Source organism: Rattus norvegicus, chromosome 14 (genome assembly GCF_036323735.1).
Source record: "Rattus norvegicus strain BN/NHsdMcwi chromosome 14, GRCr8, whole genome shotgun sequence".
In the NCBI taxonomy this organism is placed as follows: domain Eukaryota; kingdom Metazoa; phylum Chordata; class Mammalia; order Rodentia; family Muridae; genus Rattus; species Rattus norvegicus.
This window is the reverse complement of record NC_086032.1, coordinates 79,310,770-79,324,327: the sequence shown is the minus strand read 5'-3', so window position 1 is coordinate 79,324,327 and position 13,558 is coordinate 79,310,770. Positions and strand designations below refer to the sequence as shown.

Sequence of the window (13,558 nt, the reverse complement as noted above, 5' to 3'; positions counted from 1 at the left end):
AGGGAGGACATGATGAGTCCTGAGGGTCAGCTGCTGGTACAGGGCCACCCTGTGCTCCTTACTGAGGAGTATTTTGTCATATAGCCTTATGCCATGACTAGCTACCTGAGGGATGGGCAGAACCTGGCCATGTCATCTAGTGATCAGCCAGCAGTTTATGTATGGTTCTGGAACAATCCTCTCCCTCTCAGGGCTTCAGTTTCTCCTACATCCAGCAGGGTATTGGAAGGTTGGGTAGTCTATTTGTGAATGGAGTTCTGAGTTGGAGTGGACTGGCCTTGTGAACTTTCCTGTTTACAGCCCCATGAGACACACCGTGGAGAGTGGGTAGGAACTTAGCTGCTGGGGCTTCGTGGGAACCCAAACGAGTTGCACAACGCTCTGGCAGCAGCTGGCTGACTCTGAGAAAGTTGTTTTGCATGGACCGCAGCTGGCTGTGCAGCTGAGGGTCAGCCCACGGAGCAGGGAGTAGTTTGGGACCATGCTCCCAAAGCTGGAAGAGGATGGGGTTGCTATGGCTACCCACAGTGCCCTCGTGTGTGGGGATTGGTCCCTAGTATATGGCAAACCCTCTCTGAGAACCCCTGGCTATCTCTGGGGTTATGAGTTGTGTGACCATGACCTCCCTGAATGCCATAGCTCAGAGCTGAAGGCTAATGGGTCAGAACCCAGACAGTCAGCCCCTCTGAGCTCAGAGACTCCACCTTCAGCCTTGCTTCAGGGAAGCAAATGAGGTGGGAATAGGAAGAGGGGAGACAGTTAGAGGCACTTTGGAGCCCAGACATCCCTGTGTGCCATTTCATTCAGGAAAAAATATTGACTTCAATTTACAGCTGGAGAACTAAAGTAGCCACATTACCCTGTCCTGGGTCAGGCTAGTGGGGAGTCCTAGGGTGACTTGTAGAATCTAAGTTCTGGAGACAGTCGGGATCCAGACAGGTCCAGGACAGCACAGCTGGATGAATTGGTGATTTGGAGGGGGATGTCTGTGAACCCCTGTATTTCAGCTGCTATGAGATGGACAGGGGCCTAGGTAAGAGGACTTAGCTGGGGTGCCAAAACCTGCACCCGTAGGGGTGGGACTGAACATTGAGTCAGTTAAGCTTCTGTCTGCCATGTGGAAAAGCAGAGCAAAGACCTGCGTCTGAAATGCCTGTGTGAGGTGCTCATGTCAGGGTCTCCACAGAAGCAAGCAGGGCTTACTGGGTTTGGACCAGCCACGTGGGAGGTAGGCAGGCAGGCTGGGAAGGGCAGACACTGTGTGAACTGTATCAGGCTCTGAAGACAGGTCTGGTCTTCCAGAAGATGTTAGTGGTGGGCATACAGGGTCAAGGAAGGGAGAGAAGTGGGTAGCCATTGGGTGACTACGGCAGAATGCCTGAAGCTCAAAGCTGAGAGAGTGGAAGTGGGTTCTCAGTCACCTTCCTTACAAAGCTACTTGTTGACCCTTTCTAGTCCTTTCTGCCTGATCACTGAAGCATACACCCATCACCCCTTCTAGTTAGCCACACAGCACACAGCCATCCATCCTCCACAGCCTCCAAAATTAGGAGCCCTGTCTCCAGAGGACTCCAGTAGGAGACACTGACGCTGCCCTGGGTGTTTGAGACTGGCGAACAGCAGCCCTAGAGTGGGGCACTCAAAATGCCTGCAGTTTATTCTGGAGAAGGAGTCTGGATCATGCAGCTGTGCAGACCCTGCCTCTGTGCACAGGTTGTGCTACAAGGTCCCAGACCCTTCTGAACACACGAGTTGTTCTATGATACACAGCAGCATGGTCATGAATCACCATCTCCAGAGCCCCCACCCAGCCCTTCTGAGAATTTTCTCTTGGAAAATTTGGGCTGTGTCTGCTTCCAGCCACTGTGGGTTGTGGGTAGGGTTTGTGAAAAGAAGAAAGAGAGATAGAGATAGATAGATAGATAGATAGATAGATAGATAGATAGATAGATAGATAGATAGATAGATGGATGGATGGATGGATGGATGGATGGATGGATGGATGGATGGATGGATGGATAGATGATGGACAGACAGATGGACAGACAGACGTAAGCACAGACAGAGCTCAGCCACATGGCCCTGTGTGCATGGAAGGGCTCAGGTACTCATTGGGGGCCACGTGCTTAGCCGCTTAACTGCTTAGCCGGAATGACCTTGTTTCCCATAGCAATCAGGAGTTGGGTAGTGTCAGGAGGGAGAGGTAAGACCTCAAGTCGGACGTGAAGGAACTGTACCCAGCGGCCTGACATAAGGCTGCCCTGAGATCTGGTGTGTTTCCTACGCATGACATTGTATCAACCTGGAAAGGCCACTTGCAGGTCTCAGAATGACTCCAGTGATGCCCTACATGTGGGAAGACCCCAGCCAGTGGGGGGACCAACACCAACATCTGGATGACAGCTATGTGCTTGTAAACTTTAATTTCATACAGTAGAGAAACATACAGTACAAGCAACGTGGGTAGTGGGAGAAACTTTACAGCAAAGCTCACAGATACACTTGAAACACTAGGGAGAACAAAGATGCCCTCGGGAGCCTGCTGGCGGCTGGGTGGCCATCTTCAGAGATGGCTGCCACACCCAGAGCTGCATGTGGAGGTGAAGTGGCTCAGTCCTTGCACCTCAGGCAGGTACCCACTCCTCTTTGGCCACCATGTGGTCACCTTGGGAGAATGAGCTGTCAGGGTTGGAGACCATGTGACCATGACACTCTGCTTTCTGCCTGCCTGGGCCAGCACAGGGCTCAGCTCAGCAGTGAGGGATGTTAACCTGCTCCAGGTCAGGACCCTGGCTTCTCCAGGGGGCAGCTACAGGGCCTGCTCTCCGGGGATACCAGGTGGCAGGGCAAGCAGCCCCTGTCTTACCATGGGGAGTGGGTGTGTTAAGGCAGATGGAAGCCTGGTGGGGTCAGGAGAGTACCTGTGACAGTGAGAGGTCAAGGCACTGGGGGTACAAGGAAGGTGAGGATGGGAGCTGGGTCGGCCTTCCTGAGGGCAGAGGTTAGCTGGGGGAAGGGGAGGCTTCCGGGGAGGTTTCTAGGAGCTTCTATGTCCAGAGAACTCAGATGGTAACATCAGGACACTGTGCCTCCTCTACTGGAACTGGAATTAAAGGTCACAGCTGAGATCCAGATCCCTGGTTAGGTCCAGCCTTGGACTCAGCACTGGACCAGAGAGGAGACTGCTGATCCTGCTGAGGACCACAGCAGCCCTTCGTCCTGATTTCATGAAGACCGGAACCCCACTTCCTGTAGGCTTTGGCATGGCACTGGCGGAGAGTAGCCTCACATCACCACCTCCGGCATGATGCTGAAGAGCAGGTCATCATTCCCCCGCCGCACCTCCAGCAGGAGTGAGGACTCATTCAGGACCGCCTCCTGCAGCTCACTGGAATCTACCAGGGGACGTCCATTGACTTTGACTATGATGTCGCCATCTTGGATGCCTCCTCTGCCAAGCAGGAGAAAGACGCTTAGCACACGTGTATTGTCAGGGGCTCAGGCTGTGCTCACCTGGGCTCAGCAGCAGCCATTTAACAAGGTCGTTTTGAGAGAGGACATCAGTGACGAGCTAGTGGCACATGGTAGCCAGTGACTACAGAAGGAGGGACAGGACCACTTCCCCGCCCACAGCAGCATACATGGCAATGGGGCCCCTCCAGTTTCCAGAGCCTCAGTTCACAACCACTAATTTGACCTGGATGAGGTAGAGGTCAGGGTGTCAGAGCATGGTCACATGAGACACACGGCCTCAACATGTTACTTACTTAACATACTTAACATCGCTTCGTTTGGGTATTTGGTGTTTTGGAACAGGCTCTCATATGGCTTAGGCTTGATCCCTGTCTAACTGAGTCTGGCCTTAAACACCCAGTCCTTCCGATTCTATCTCCCAAATGTTGAGGGTACAGGCTTGTAACACCACAGCAGGCCTGTACCTAGCATTTCTGTAGTTCTTAATGTGTTAAAATAAAATAAAATAAAATAAAATAAAATAAAATAAAATAGGAGAGTCAGCAGAACCATGAACTATGATGTTTGTTCTACAAAAAAAGAGAGGAAGGCTTGGAGTTGCTGTCTCGGCCCAGTCAGAGACTCTTCAGCCTCTGTTTCTCAAAGAGAAGATCCCTCTGCGCCAAGGACAGGCGTGGCCAGTGATCTGAGAGACAGTTCATCCCGTGGTTCAGAGGAGCGACCAGACTCCACAACTCCTTGCCAGGAGACTTGAGGTCACATAAGGTCATTGAGGAAGCCCAGTCCAGGCCCCAGCACACCCTCCCCTCCCCCATGTATGACTGCCAGCAACCCTGCCTCTGCCTGTGGAACATACCTCTGAGAAGGTGAGTTGGGAACGACCTCTTGAACATATATTCCACTGCTCACTGCTGGAAAATCTGGGTTGGCAGTCTTCAGTTCCTCCACCAAACTGGAAAGACAGTCCTGTGTCAGCCTCTCAGCCTGCAGCCCAGCTCCCTGGCATGTGGCTGCCCCTTCCTGCCACCACCCAAGCTAGACAAACAACCTCTTGTGAGTTCTCAGAGAGCCCTGAGCCCCATGAGATGGAACTGCTTAGTAGCCACGACTGGCTACAAGTGTGGAGATGGGGCAGCTAGATTGGGAGGACAGACTATAAAGGGTGGCTGAAGAAGGACAGATGGGTGGGTGGCTGGACAGAGGTATTGGGTGGAGAAATGGAGAATGGTTCAGTCACTGAATGGACTGAGAAGACTGGAAAGATGGCCAGTGGATAGATGAATGGTTGGGGAAGCACACGACTTAAAGATGAGTTGGCACACTGGTCCTAACTGCAGATTGTTTAAATTTTGCTCCTTAGATTGACAGAAGAGGGAATCGGGTTGGTTGGTCAATATCTCTGAGTTATCCCCAGAGCTTCACCATGTAGTAACTTCCTTCATAACCCTGGGTTGGACTTTCCTTCCCTCCTTCCTCCCTCCTGTCCACCCCCTTCATTGTCACTTTCATCCTGTCTTTCCAGGCAGCTGCTCTGTTCGGAACCTCTACCAGAGCCAGAGCCAAGAGGTGAGTGGGGACACAGCCAGCTCCCTGGAACTCACAGTCAAGATGATCGGCAGGCAGAAAGGACCCCTGACAGCCATTACAACACTGTGGGTCACCTCTGTGCTAAAGGGTGTGCAAACGGGGGGGGGGGAGGCTGTCTTACATGAGTGGCCCGTGGAGATGGGGAAATATCCACTAGGATCTCAGAATATAACCATGTTTGAAAATAAGGTCTTTGCCACTCTAGTTGGTCAGGGATCTTGAGATGAAGTCATGGACTTGGGCAGCTCTCATATCCAGTGACTGGCAGCGTGGGGCTCAGACACAGGCTGGAGGAGGCCTGTGGAGAAGGGGAGCGACGGGGGCTAATGCAGCCTGCTGAGGGGTGACCATAGCCAGGAGGAGTCAGGAGACACAAGAAGAAATAAGACTGGAATCTCAGAGTGTGAGACCTGTGGGCACTTGATGTCAGTCTCTGGCCTCCAGAACTCTCAAGTAGTATGTTTTGGTTGTTCTAAGCCACCTAGTTTTAATTCATTATTGTAAGAAACCCAGGAAGCAATTCCAGAGGCTCCCTGGAGGAGGGTTGTCTGAATAGAGTCAGAAGGAATCCATCAGGCAGTGGTGGTGGGTCTGACCTCTCTAGCACCTGCCAGCAGCTGGACACAGTAGTCAGTATGTGGAAGGGGTTCATGGGAGGACAGGGGAGCGTCATTCACCTTGGCGTGATGGTCCGCATCCGGATGCCAATGAAGCGCTTCTTCCAGTCTGGAAACGGAACACAGTGGCTCAGTTAGGCTACATGGTCACTGCCCTTGAGAAGGGAACCCAGAGGAGACTCAACAGCCTGGAACCAGCAGCCCACCCCTGGCTGCTTTGGCGGTGAAACCATGGGGACAGGTTCTCAACACAAAGCAGGGCTTGACACATTTTGGTTTTTCATTTCACTAAGATTCCCTGAGCATGGTGGGTTTAAACCAGCAATCAATAACACCAAGAGTCTCTGAAATCCAGATGCCCAGGAAGTACACAAGAACAAGCCATCCTCAGAGAGGAAAGCAAAAGGAGAAATGAGAAGGTTGTTTCAACTACATAAACGAACATATTCCTAACCGAGGCTTTCAGGGCACAGAGGCTGTTCTCAGAAGCAAAGAACACAAGTTAGCACCCATGTCAGAAAAAAAGGACTCAGGCAGGTGAGAGGGCTCAGCAGGTGAGAATGTTTGTGGTACAAACCTGGTGACTTGAGCCTGATCCCCAGAACCCACATAAAGGTGGAGAAAGATCCTACTCCACAAAGTTGACCTGTAAGCCTCCACATGAATGGCATGACACAACCCCCTCCCCCAGAGTAAAATAATAAAATTTTAAAGAGATTTATTTATTTTTATTTTATGTATGCAAGTATTTTGTCTGTATGTATGTGCACCACATATTTGCAGTGCCCATGGAGACCAGAAGAGGGCGTCAGACCCTCTGGAACTAGATTTAGAGCTGACATATGGGGGTGCTGGGAACTGAACCCAGGCTCTCTGTAAGGCCAATAACTGCTCCTAACTGCTGTGTCATCTCTCCAGCCCCGATAATATATATATTTTTTAATTTAAGAGGAAAGTCTCAGACCAGTGGCCTCAGATTCCTCTTAGAAACAAGAAAAAGGTGGCCACGTGAAACTCAAAGGAAGCAGAAGATGAAACTATGAGTCAATGAGACACAAAATAACCCAGCAAAGAAATAAATGAATCAAAAGCCATTCTTCTGAAATTAATAAAGTGAACCAATCATCAGCCAGTGTGATCACGAGGAAGAGATGGATAGGTGTCAATGTCGGTGAACTGACATCGTCACTGTCAAGGATTAGAGAGGAGGCGTTGCTGCAGGCCTTCAGACATCACAAGGCTGCTAGGAGAGCTAACCACTGCTTGCATCCATGCATCCCACCACTTGGGGTCCGGAAAGCGCCAAGCACTTATGTCCACTCAAGAAGGAACGAACGGCCCAAAGCCCTCCATCTAGTAAAGAGGTTGATGAGTGGTTAAAAGTATTCCCAGAAAGAGCTCAGACCCAGAAGACATCACCGTGGAAACCAGCATTTGAAGAAAGAAATAGCACAGGTTCTACAGACGCCTCCATGGGACTGGATATGACCCTGGTGTCTCCTGACCGTACCCAGAAACTAAACCAACAACCTCATATCTTGGTAGAGACACAGCTGCTTCAAACGTTTGCAGCAAATCAGGGGCTACAAAATGTGTAGCACCTCAGGGCTGAGATATTTAATATAGGGATGCATGGGATGGTCTCACATTAAAAGGTCAGCCTGGGGGCTGGGGATTTAGCTCAGTGGTAGAGCGCTTACCTAGGAAGCGCAAGGCCCTGGGTTCGGTCCCCAGCTCCGAAAAAAAAGAACAAAAAAAAAAAAAAAAAAAAAAAAGGTCAGCCTGACCTAGTGGTGTAGGTCTATCATACCAGCTACTCCAGAGGCTAAGCCAGGAGAGTGTCCAGTTCAAGGCCTACTTGAGGTACAGAGTGAGCTCAAGGCCAACCTCGGAGATGTAATGACACCTTGACTCAAAACAAAAAGTCAGAAGACGGCTGGGAATAAGGATCAATGGTAGAGGACTTGTCTAGTATGTACACAATCTAGGCTCAGTCTCCAATACCTTACAAAGTAAAAGAGCAAAAATGAGCTAATGGTAGTTATAGACTAAAAAGGAAAAGCCGTACTATGAGTTAAACACAAAAATCTCACATGTGTACCCACGAGAAGCCAGAAACAGGATGGCGGCTTTTCAACTTAAAAACAAAAAACAAAAAACAAAAACCTTTGCCCATCAGTATGCCTAGTGACAAGGGACTGGATCTTCTCCCTGCAGGGACAGGACAAGGGAGCCCATTCCCAAACCCTTTATTCAACATTTTATTCAATATTGGGGATGAGTGTGGCCCTTCAGAAGGAGAAGGAGAGGACCATCTCTATTTACAGACCACACGATCGTCTACATAGAAAACCCAGTGAAATCTACCAAGGAAGCTACTAGAACCCATAAGTTATCAAAGATTCAACGTACCAAGGTCAAGTTTGCTTGTAGAGTCTGGTAGCAGGCCGTCAGAAGTTGGCCTGTAGACTGTATACTCAGTGTAACATATGCTGAAGAAAGCCAGATGTTGTGATCCCGGATCTGAGTCTGCAACACTGTTAAAATACCAACCCCTCACCCAAGATTTTTTGACAGATCCACTTGCAGACTTTTGATTTTCTTCCATAGAAATAGAACAGCTGATTCTCAACTGTGTTTGGAACAAAAGAGCTCGGAGAGCAGAGCTGATGAGAACCAGCAGAGGGGGAGGGCTAACCTCAGGACTTCCTAGGAGAACAGAAGGCACGGCCATGCAGCACTGGAACGTCTCAGAAGGACTGAGTTACTCAGTTTTGTGGTAAGGTTGGGAAACCACGTAGGTGGAGAAAGGAGCATCCTTTGGGCAAGCGGTGCTAGAAGAATCCATCATCCAAAGCAAATGATGACTGAGTATCTACAATGCCCAGAGGAGCTGGGTTGGCCACAGACGACTCAAGATTCTACTTGAATCACAGACATACTTAGGCTGTAGTTCTGAGGCTTGTGGGAGGTCTGTGGTGTGGCCGGAGTAGCACCATAGTGAGCTAGGACGAGGGTGGCCGCTGATGCTGGGTAATGGAGTGGCAGTGGAGCCAATGCAGATGTGTCCAGGAGGAAGGGCCTAGAGACTTGCAGATGGAGGGTAGAAGGGTGTAGGACTCGGAGAGGATGAGGGGGTGCCCTTAATGTAGTGCTTAGCAGGTGGGGTGCAGGTACAGTGCCCTGATATTCATGTGATGTCCCACAAGCATTTGTACATTCAGCTCATGCAAGGAGAGGCTGGAAGGTGAGTGGGGAATCCAGGGCACCACTGCAGATGCCACCTACATCCAGGAACCTGGATCAGGACAGGATGAAGCCTGAGTCCTAAGCTTGCGTGTCCAAGATACCCCCTCCTTTGACACCTCCACTTGACCTGTAGCTCAAGGCCATGTTTAAAAAGCACAAGGCCTCGGCTTCCCATAGGTGTGGGGAGCAGGACCTGATCATTTTCCTGTGAGGGGTGTCTTTCTGGCAACAGGCTGGGGCTATCTTTACGTTCAGAGACATCTTTTTTTTCAGAGCTGGGGACCGAATCCAGGGCCTTGCGTTTGCTAGGCAAGTGCTCTACCAGTGAGCCAAATTCCCAACCCCCAGAGACATCTTTAATGGGGGACTACCACTACAGGTCATCTGGCAGTGCCCCAGCCCCAGCCACAGAGGCTGGATACTTTAGACACACTGCTGAGGCGAGGTACAGAGGAGAGGTGCGGGTCTATGGACTTTCGAGGCTAGTGCAGTTGTAACTGAACTCTTCCATTCTGTGCCTATCTCTGTGGAGAAAACACCTCTGTAAACACATGCAGCCCAATTGGAAAGACTAGCACAGGTGGGAATCATCACTTTGCCCTCACGTAACCCCACTTTGTAAGCCTCAGAGCATCAGTGACAGAATGACAAGGCAGAAGAGGGGAGGGTACCTTAAAGGACTGAGACAGCTGGGACCTGAGAATGTTCTAGACCTAGAGGGCAGTGGCTATGGTAAGTGCCACTGAACGATGCTTGCCACCTTCACACAGACCTCCAATGTTGTGGGCAAAGCCCCAGCCAGGGCTTCACACATTTGAGGATTCATTCTGAGGCAGGTTAGAGGGATGCCTACCTCTAGGGGTAAGCAGGGGACACTAGTGACATTATTCCCACACAGGTTTCTTAGTCTAAGCAGACTTTAGTGTTTCTGGGTAGGTTTCTTCTTTAAATCGTGTAAGGCCTATTTTTAGAGCAGGCCCTTCAGTCCCCTGGATGACATGACAGGCCCTTCTGCCTCACAGCTTTGAGTGGGGATGGAGTGGGGGTGGGAGGAGGGTGTGTGAGCCAAGCAAACTCTCCTTTGGTAGCCAGTATGCCTGTTGTGCACACTCCGCAGTCCTCAGGGGGAGCTCCACTCCAGCTGCAAGAACCTCGGCAGCCACAGCTGCCACCAGAGCCAGGAGGAGGTCTTGCTCTACCCAGGCCAGCTCCAGACAGTTCTGGGACACCCGACTCCAACCTTGAGAAGGCTCGGTGACCCCTGTCCACAGATGCTTCAGCCCCGGCAGTAACAATCTGCAACAAGTTAGGGGTGAGGGAGGCACCGCCCCAGTGACTGTAGGAGCTGTCAATCACAAATAGCTTGTGATAGGCAGAAAGTGGTTGAGCTCATGAGAGACCTGGGATTGGTAGGTAGGATGCTGACGTGTCATTGGTGGAATCCTACCGTGCTCTCTGTAGCTATATAAGGACATATCCCTCCAGCCCCTACAAAAGCTTTTTCCTGAGTGGTCCTTCTGCCTACTTCTGATCTTTATCACAAGTAGTGGGTTGAACTGGTTACACAAAAAGCAGACAAAAGTACAAAATAAAACAAAACAGTCTGGTTGGCAGCAGCAAGGAGGCAGCTGAGAGTTCCGGAGAGCCACTGAGAGCTGTAGACCGTGACACCCAAAGCTTGGAGCTGTAGCCCCAAGAAGAAGCTGAGTATTTCAGAGAGCCACTAAGAGCTGTAGACCGTGACACCCAAAGCTTGGAGCCGTAGCCCCAAGAAGAAGCTGAGTGTTTCAGAGAAGCACCAAGAGATACAGACGCTGACACCAGAAGCTCTGAAGAGTTCCAGAGATCAACAGAGGATAAACTCTGAGAGAAGATGGCCGAGAAACAATACCACAGACAAAAGACCATGAAGAGCCCAGAAAGAGTAGAGACTCCCAGTCTGTAAATATAGAGAGCAGTGAGGAGAGGAGCAGAGGGTCCCCACCCCCTGCACTCTGGAGCAGTAACTCTCAGACCTCTTTGGAGCTGCCCTTTGCCTGTCTGTGATTTCTCTCAGGTCAGCGCAAAGGAACCCCAGCTGTCTTTGGCAGCTCCTCAGCTTCTGGTTGATGCCCCTTACACACACACACACACACACACACACACACACACACACACACACACACACACACACACACACTGCTCCCATACCACCCCTTGCCTGTTGATAAACCCCAATGCCTCAGTCTTTGAACAAAGCCCGATTCAACCATGAAAAGGTAGGTATACCCTGAAGTCTCCTCGCCTCCTCTCAGCCACTGACCCCTGCCCAGAAGTCAACATGTCCTACTTACCATTACCCCCTCCCCAATACCGCACAATACCTAGTCATGTAGGTCTCCTGCTCTGACAGTCTCCTCAATAGCCCACCCTCGCTGGCCTTCTGTGATGTTGGGCTACCCTGTCCTGCCCACAGCTGGGATAGGCACGTCCCCATTTTCCGAGCTCCTGTTTCTCTTCTCTCTTGTCCACGCCCATCATCCAGATGTCACATGGTTCCAAAGTCCTCTGGGTTTCTCTCCTCACCAGAGGGAAGGCTCTGAGGGCACAGCTTAGGAGAGGACAGGGCAGCTCAGCCAATCATACACTTGCGCAGTCTTGGAAGGAGTTGAGGCTAGGTCGGACCTCTGGTCCAAGGCTAGTCTAATCGTCTGCAGTCAAGGTTCCTAGCTCCGTCCCCTGAAGGCTGCAGAGAAGTACAGCTGAGTGTTGCTCTGCTTGGGGCCCAGCTCAAGCTCCTGCTTTGGTGGCAGGCCCTGTGTACTCCCTATACCCACCCACCTCCTCTTCTGGGACTCTACCAGGCATGAGAGTTCTTCAAAGGGAATCTGAGACCAGAAGAAGCAGGGGTGTGCCCTGCCTCCCTTGTTATCCCAAAGCTCCTGGCTCACAGCCAAGGGGACAGCTCCGCTGACCAACACTGCTCCAGTCACTCAGAATCTGCACCAACCCCTGGATGAGAAAAGAGATGCTCTCAATGCCTCCCTGATTTAATAAAAGGGATGTGTTAAAGAACTTAGATTAGCAGGGTTCAGATCATCTGATGTTTTTATTTAGAAACGGAAAAGCATAAATAAGCACACATTTCAGAATGACTTTAAGTCAATGGACCCCACTTAGCTAAGCCTTATCAGATCCTCTGGTAGTAGGAAGGCACTGTCCTTGGGTGATAACAGCTCTGGAATGGGGGTGAGCATTTCCAAAGAGCCTGGGCTGAGTGACCAGGACACAGTGACTAGGACAGTTGCTCTACAACAGAGGAGCAGATCCTAACCCCCAGGGAGTTCTTGTCTGAGAATAGAAGAAGCATCCAGGGGACAAGAGGTCTCTGGCCCATTTCCAGCATAGCAGTCACCCACAGACCAGTCTATCCCAGTTCCAATCCCATAAGCAAGCTAACTGGAAAATTCTAGTCACTACACAAAGGGCCAAGGCTACCCATGGTCTAGGAACCCTGGTCTAGTTCTGAGCTTCCTACTAGCCAAGAGAAAAGGTGGCTAGTTCCCACTATTCACCAGAAGGTGCCTCGGATTCCTGGGAGGGACAGGCTCTGCCTGCTCCTGTCATCTTCATAGGGCCACTTGGAACAGAATGAGGCTCCTCGCTTGCAGTTCTTCATGGGACGGGTCTTGGCTGTACTGGGATCCTTGTGTGTGGCTGACAGGGCCGCAAAGGAGGGGGCAAGCAGGAGGAAGGCCCCTGCTCTCAGTGCAGTGCTCGTGAGAGGGCTGGGAGGAGACAGGGAGGCAGTGTGAGAGTATGAGCAGCAAGGTGGGGTTAGACCTGGGTGCCGGCCAGGAAGTGGGTATGGGAGACACATGGTAATTGGCGGCCACTGGGCTGAAAATGGGGTAGGTGGGGGCCCCAGGAGCCTGAGACCAGAAATGGGGCTCTTTTCTGGACAGTGGCCATGATCAACAACTGAAAAGATTAGCATGCTCTCATTTGGAGAGCAGTCTTGCTTGGCGAGCTTTCTCCCTAGAGGGATGCAGATGGCCACCCATCGTGGGGAGTGGGGGCAAGAAGGACTGGAAATTCCTGTTTAGACTGGGGTGAAGAGATAGAGGCTGGCAGGAGGTGACTCCCAAGGATTGGGTTCTTGAACTTTGCTCCCTTGAAACAGAGGATACCTTGCTGGGCTGACTGTATGACTCATAGGCTGAGAAGGGTACTTAGGGAGCATGAATGGATGAGAGGAAGGAGGATAGGTGGATGGGTAAATGGATAAATCATGAACGGGTGGGTTGGTAGATGCATGAATGGATGGGTAGATGAGTGAGAGCGTGGATGAATGACTGGGTGTGTGTACAAGTAGATGAGCAGATAGATGAAAGGGTAAGAGGGATGAATGGACTGATGAATGGATGGGTAGATGTGTGGGCAGATGGAGGCAGAAATGGAGGAGTGAGTGGGTATGTGGATAGATGGGAGGACAGATAAATAGATGTAAAAATGGATAGACAAATGGGTAGATTGATAGATTAGTGAATCAGTGAATGGGGAGTGGGTGGATGGATGGACTGATAAATAAATGAATGATTGACATGTATAAATGGATAAATGAATAGATGGATATATAGAAAGATGAATGG

General features: G+C 50.7%; 1 protein-coding gene across 2 annotated transcripts in view; it reads right to left on the bottom strand.

Annotated features, from left to right (window-relative positions):
* Positions 1-2,391: 2,391 nt before the first annotated feature.
* Positions 2,392-13,558, bottom strand: part of Htra3 (HtrA serine peptidase 3) — a 28,402-nt gene continuing 17,235 nt past the window's right edge. Inside the window, exons 7-9 of one of the 2 annotated variants that reach the window (NM_001271027.1) lie at positions 5,739-5,787; positions 4,331-4,426; positions 2,392-3,451 (exon numbers count right to left, since the gene is read on the bottom strand). In NM_001271027.1, the coding sequence (NP_001257956.1) occupies positions 3,286-3,451; positions 4,331-4,426; positions 5,739-5,787 (311 nt within the window). In that variant the 3' untranslated portion in view covers positions 2,392-3,285. Of the gene's footprint in view, positions 3,452-4,330; positions 4,427-5,738; positions 5,788-6,527; positions 12,695-13,558 lie in introns of those variants that run through there. The other variant, XM_017599315.3, reaches the window with a different exon arrangement.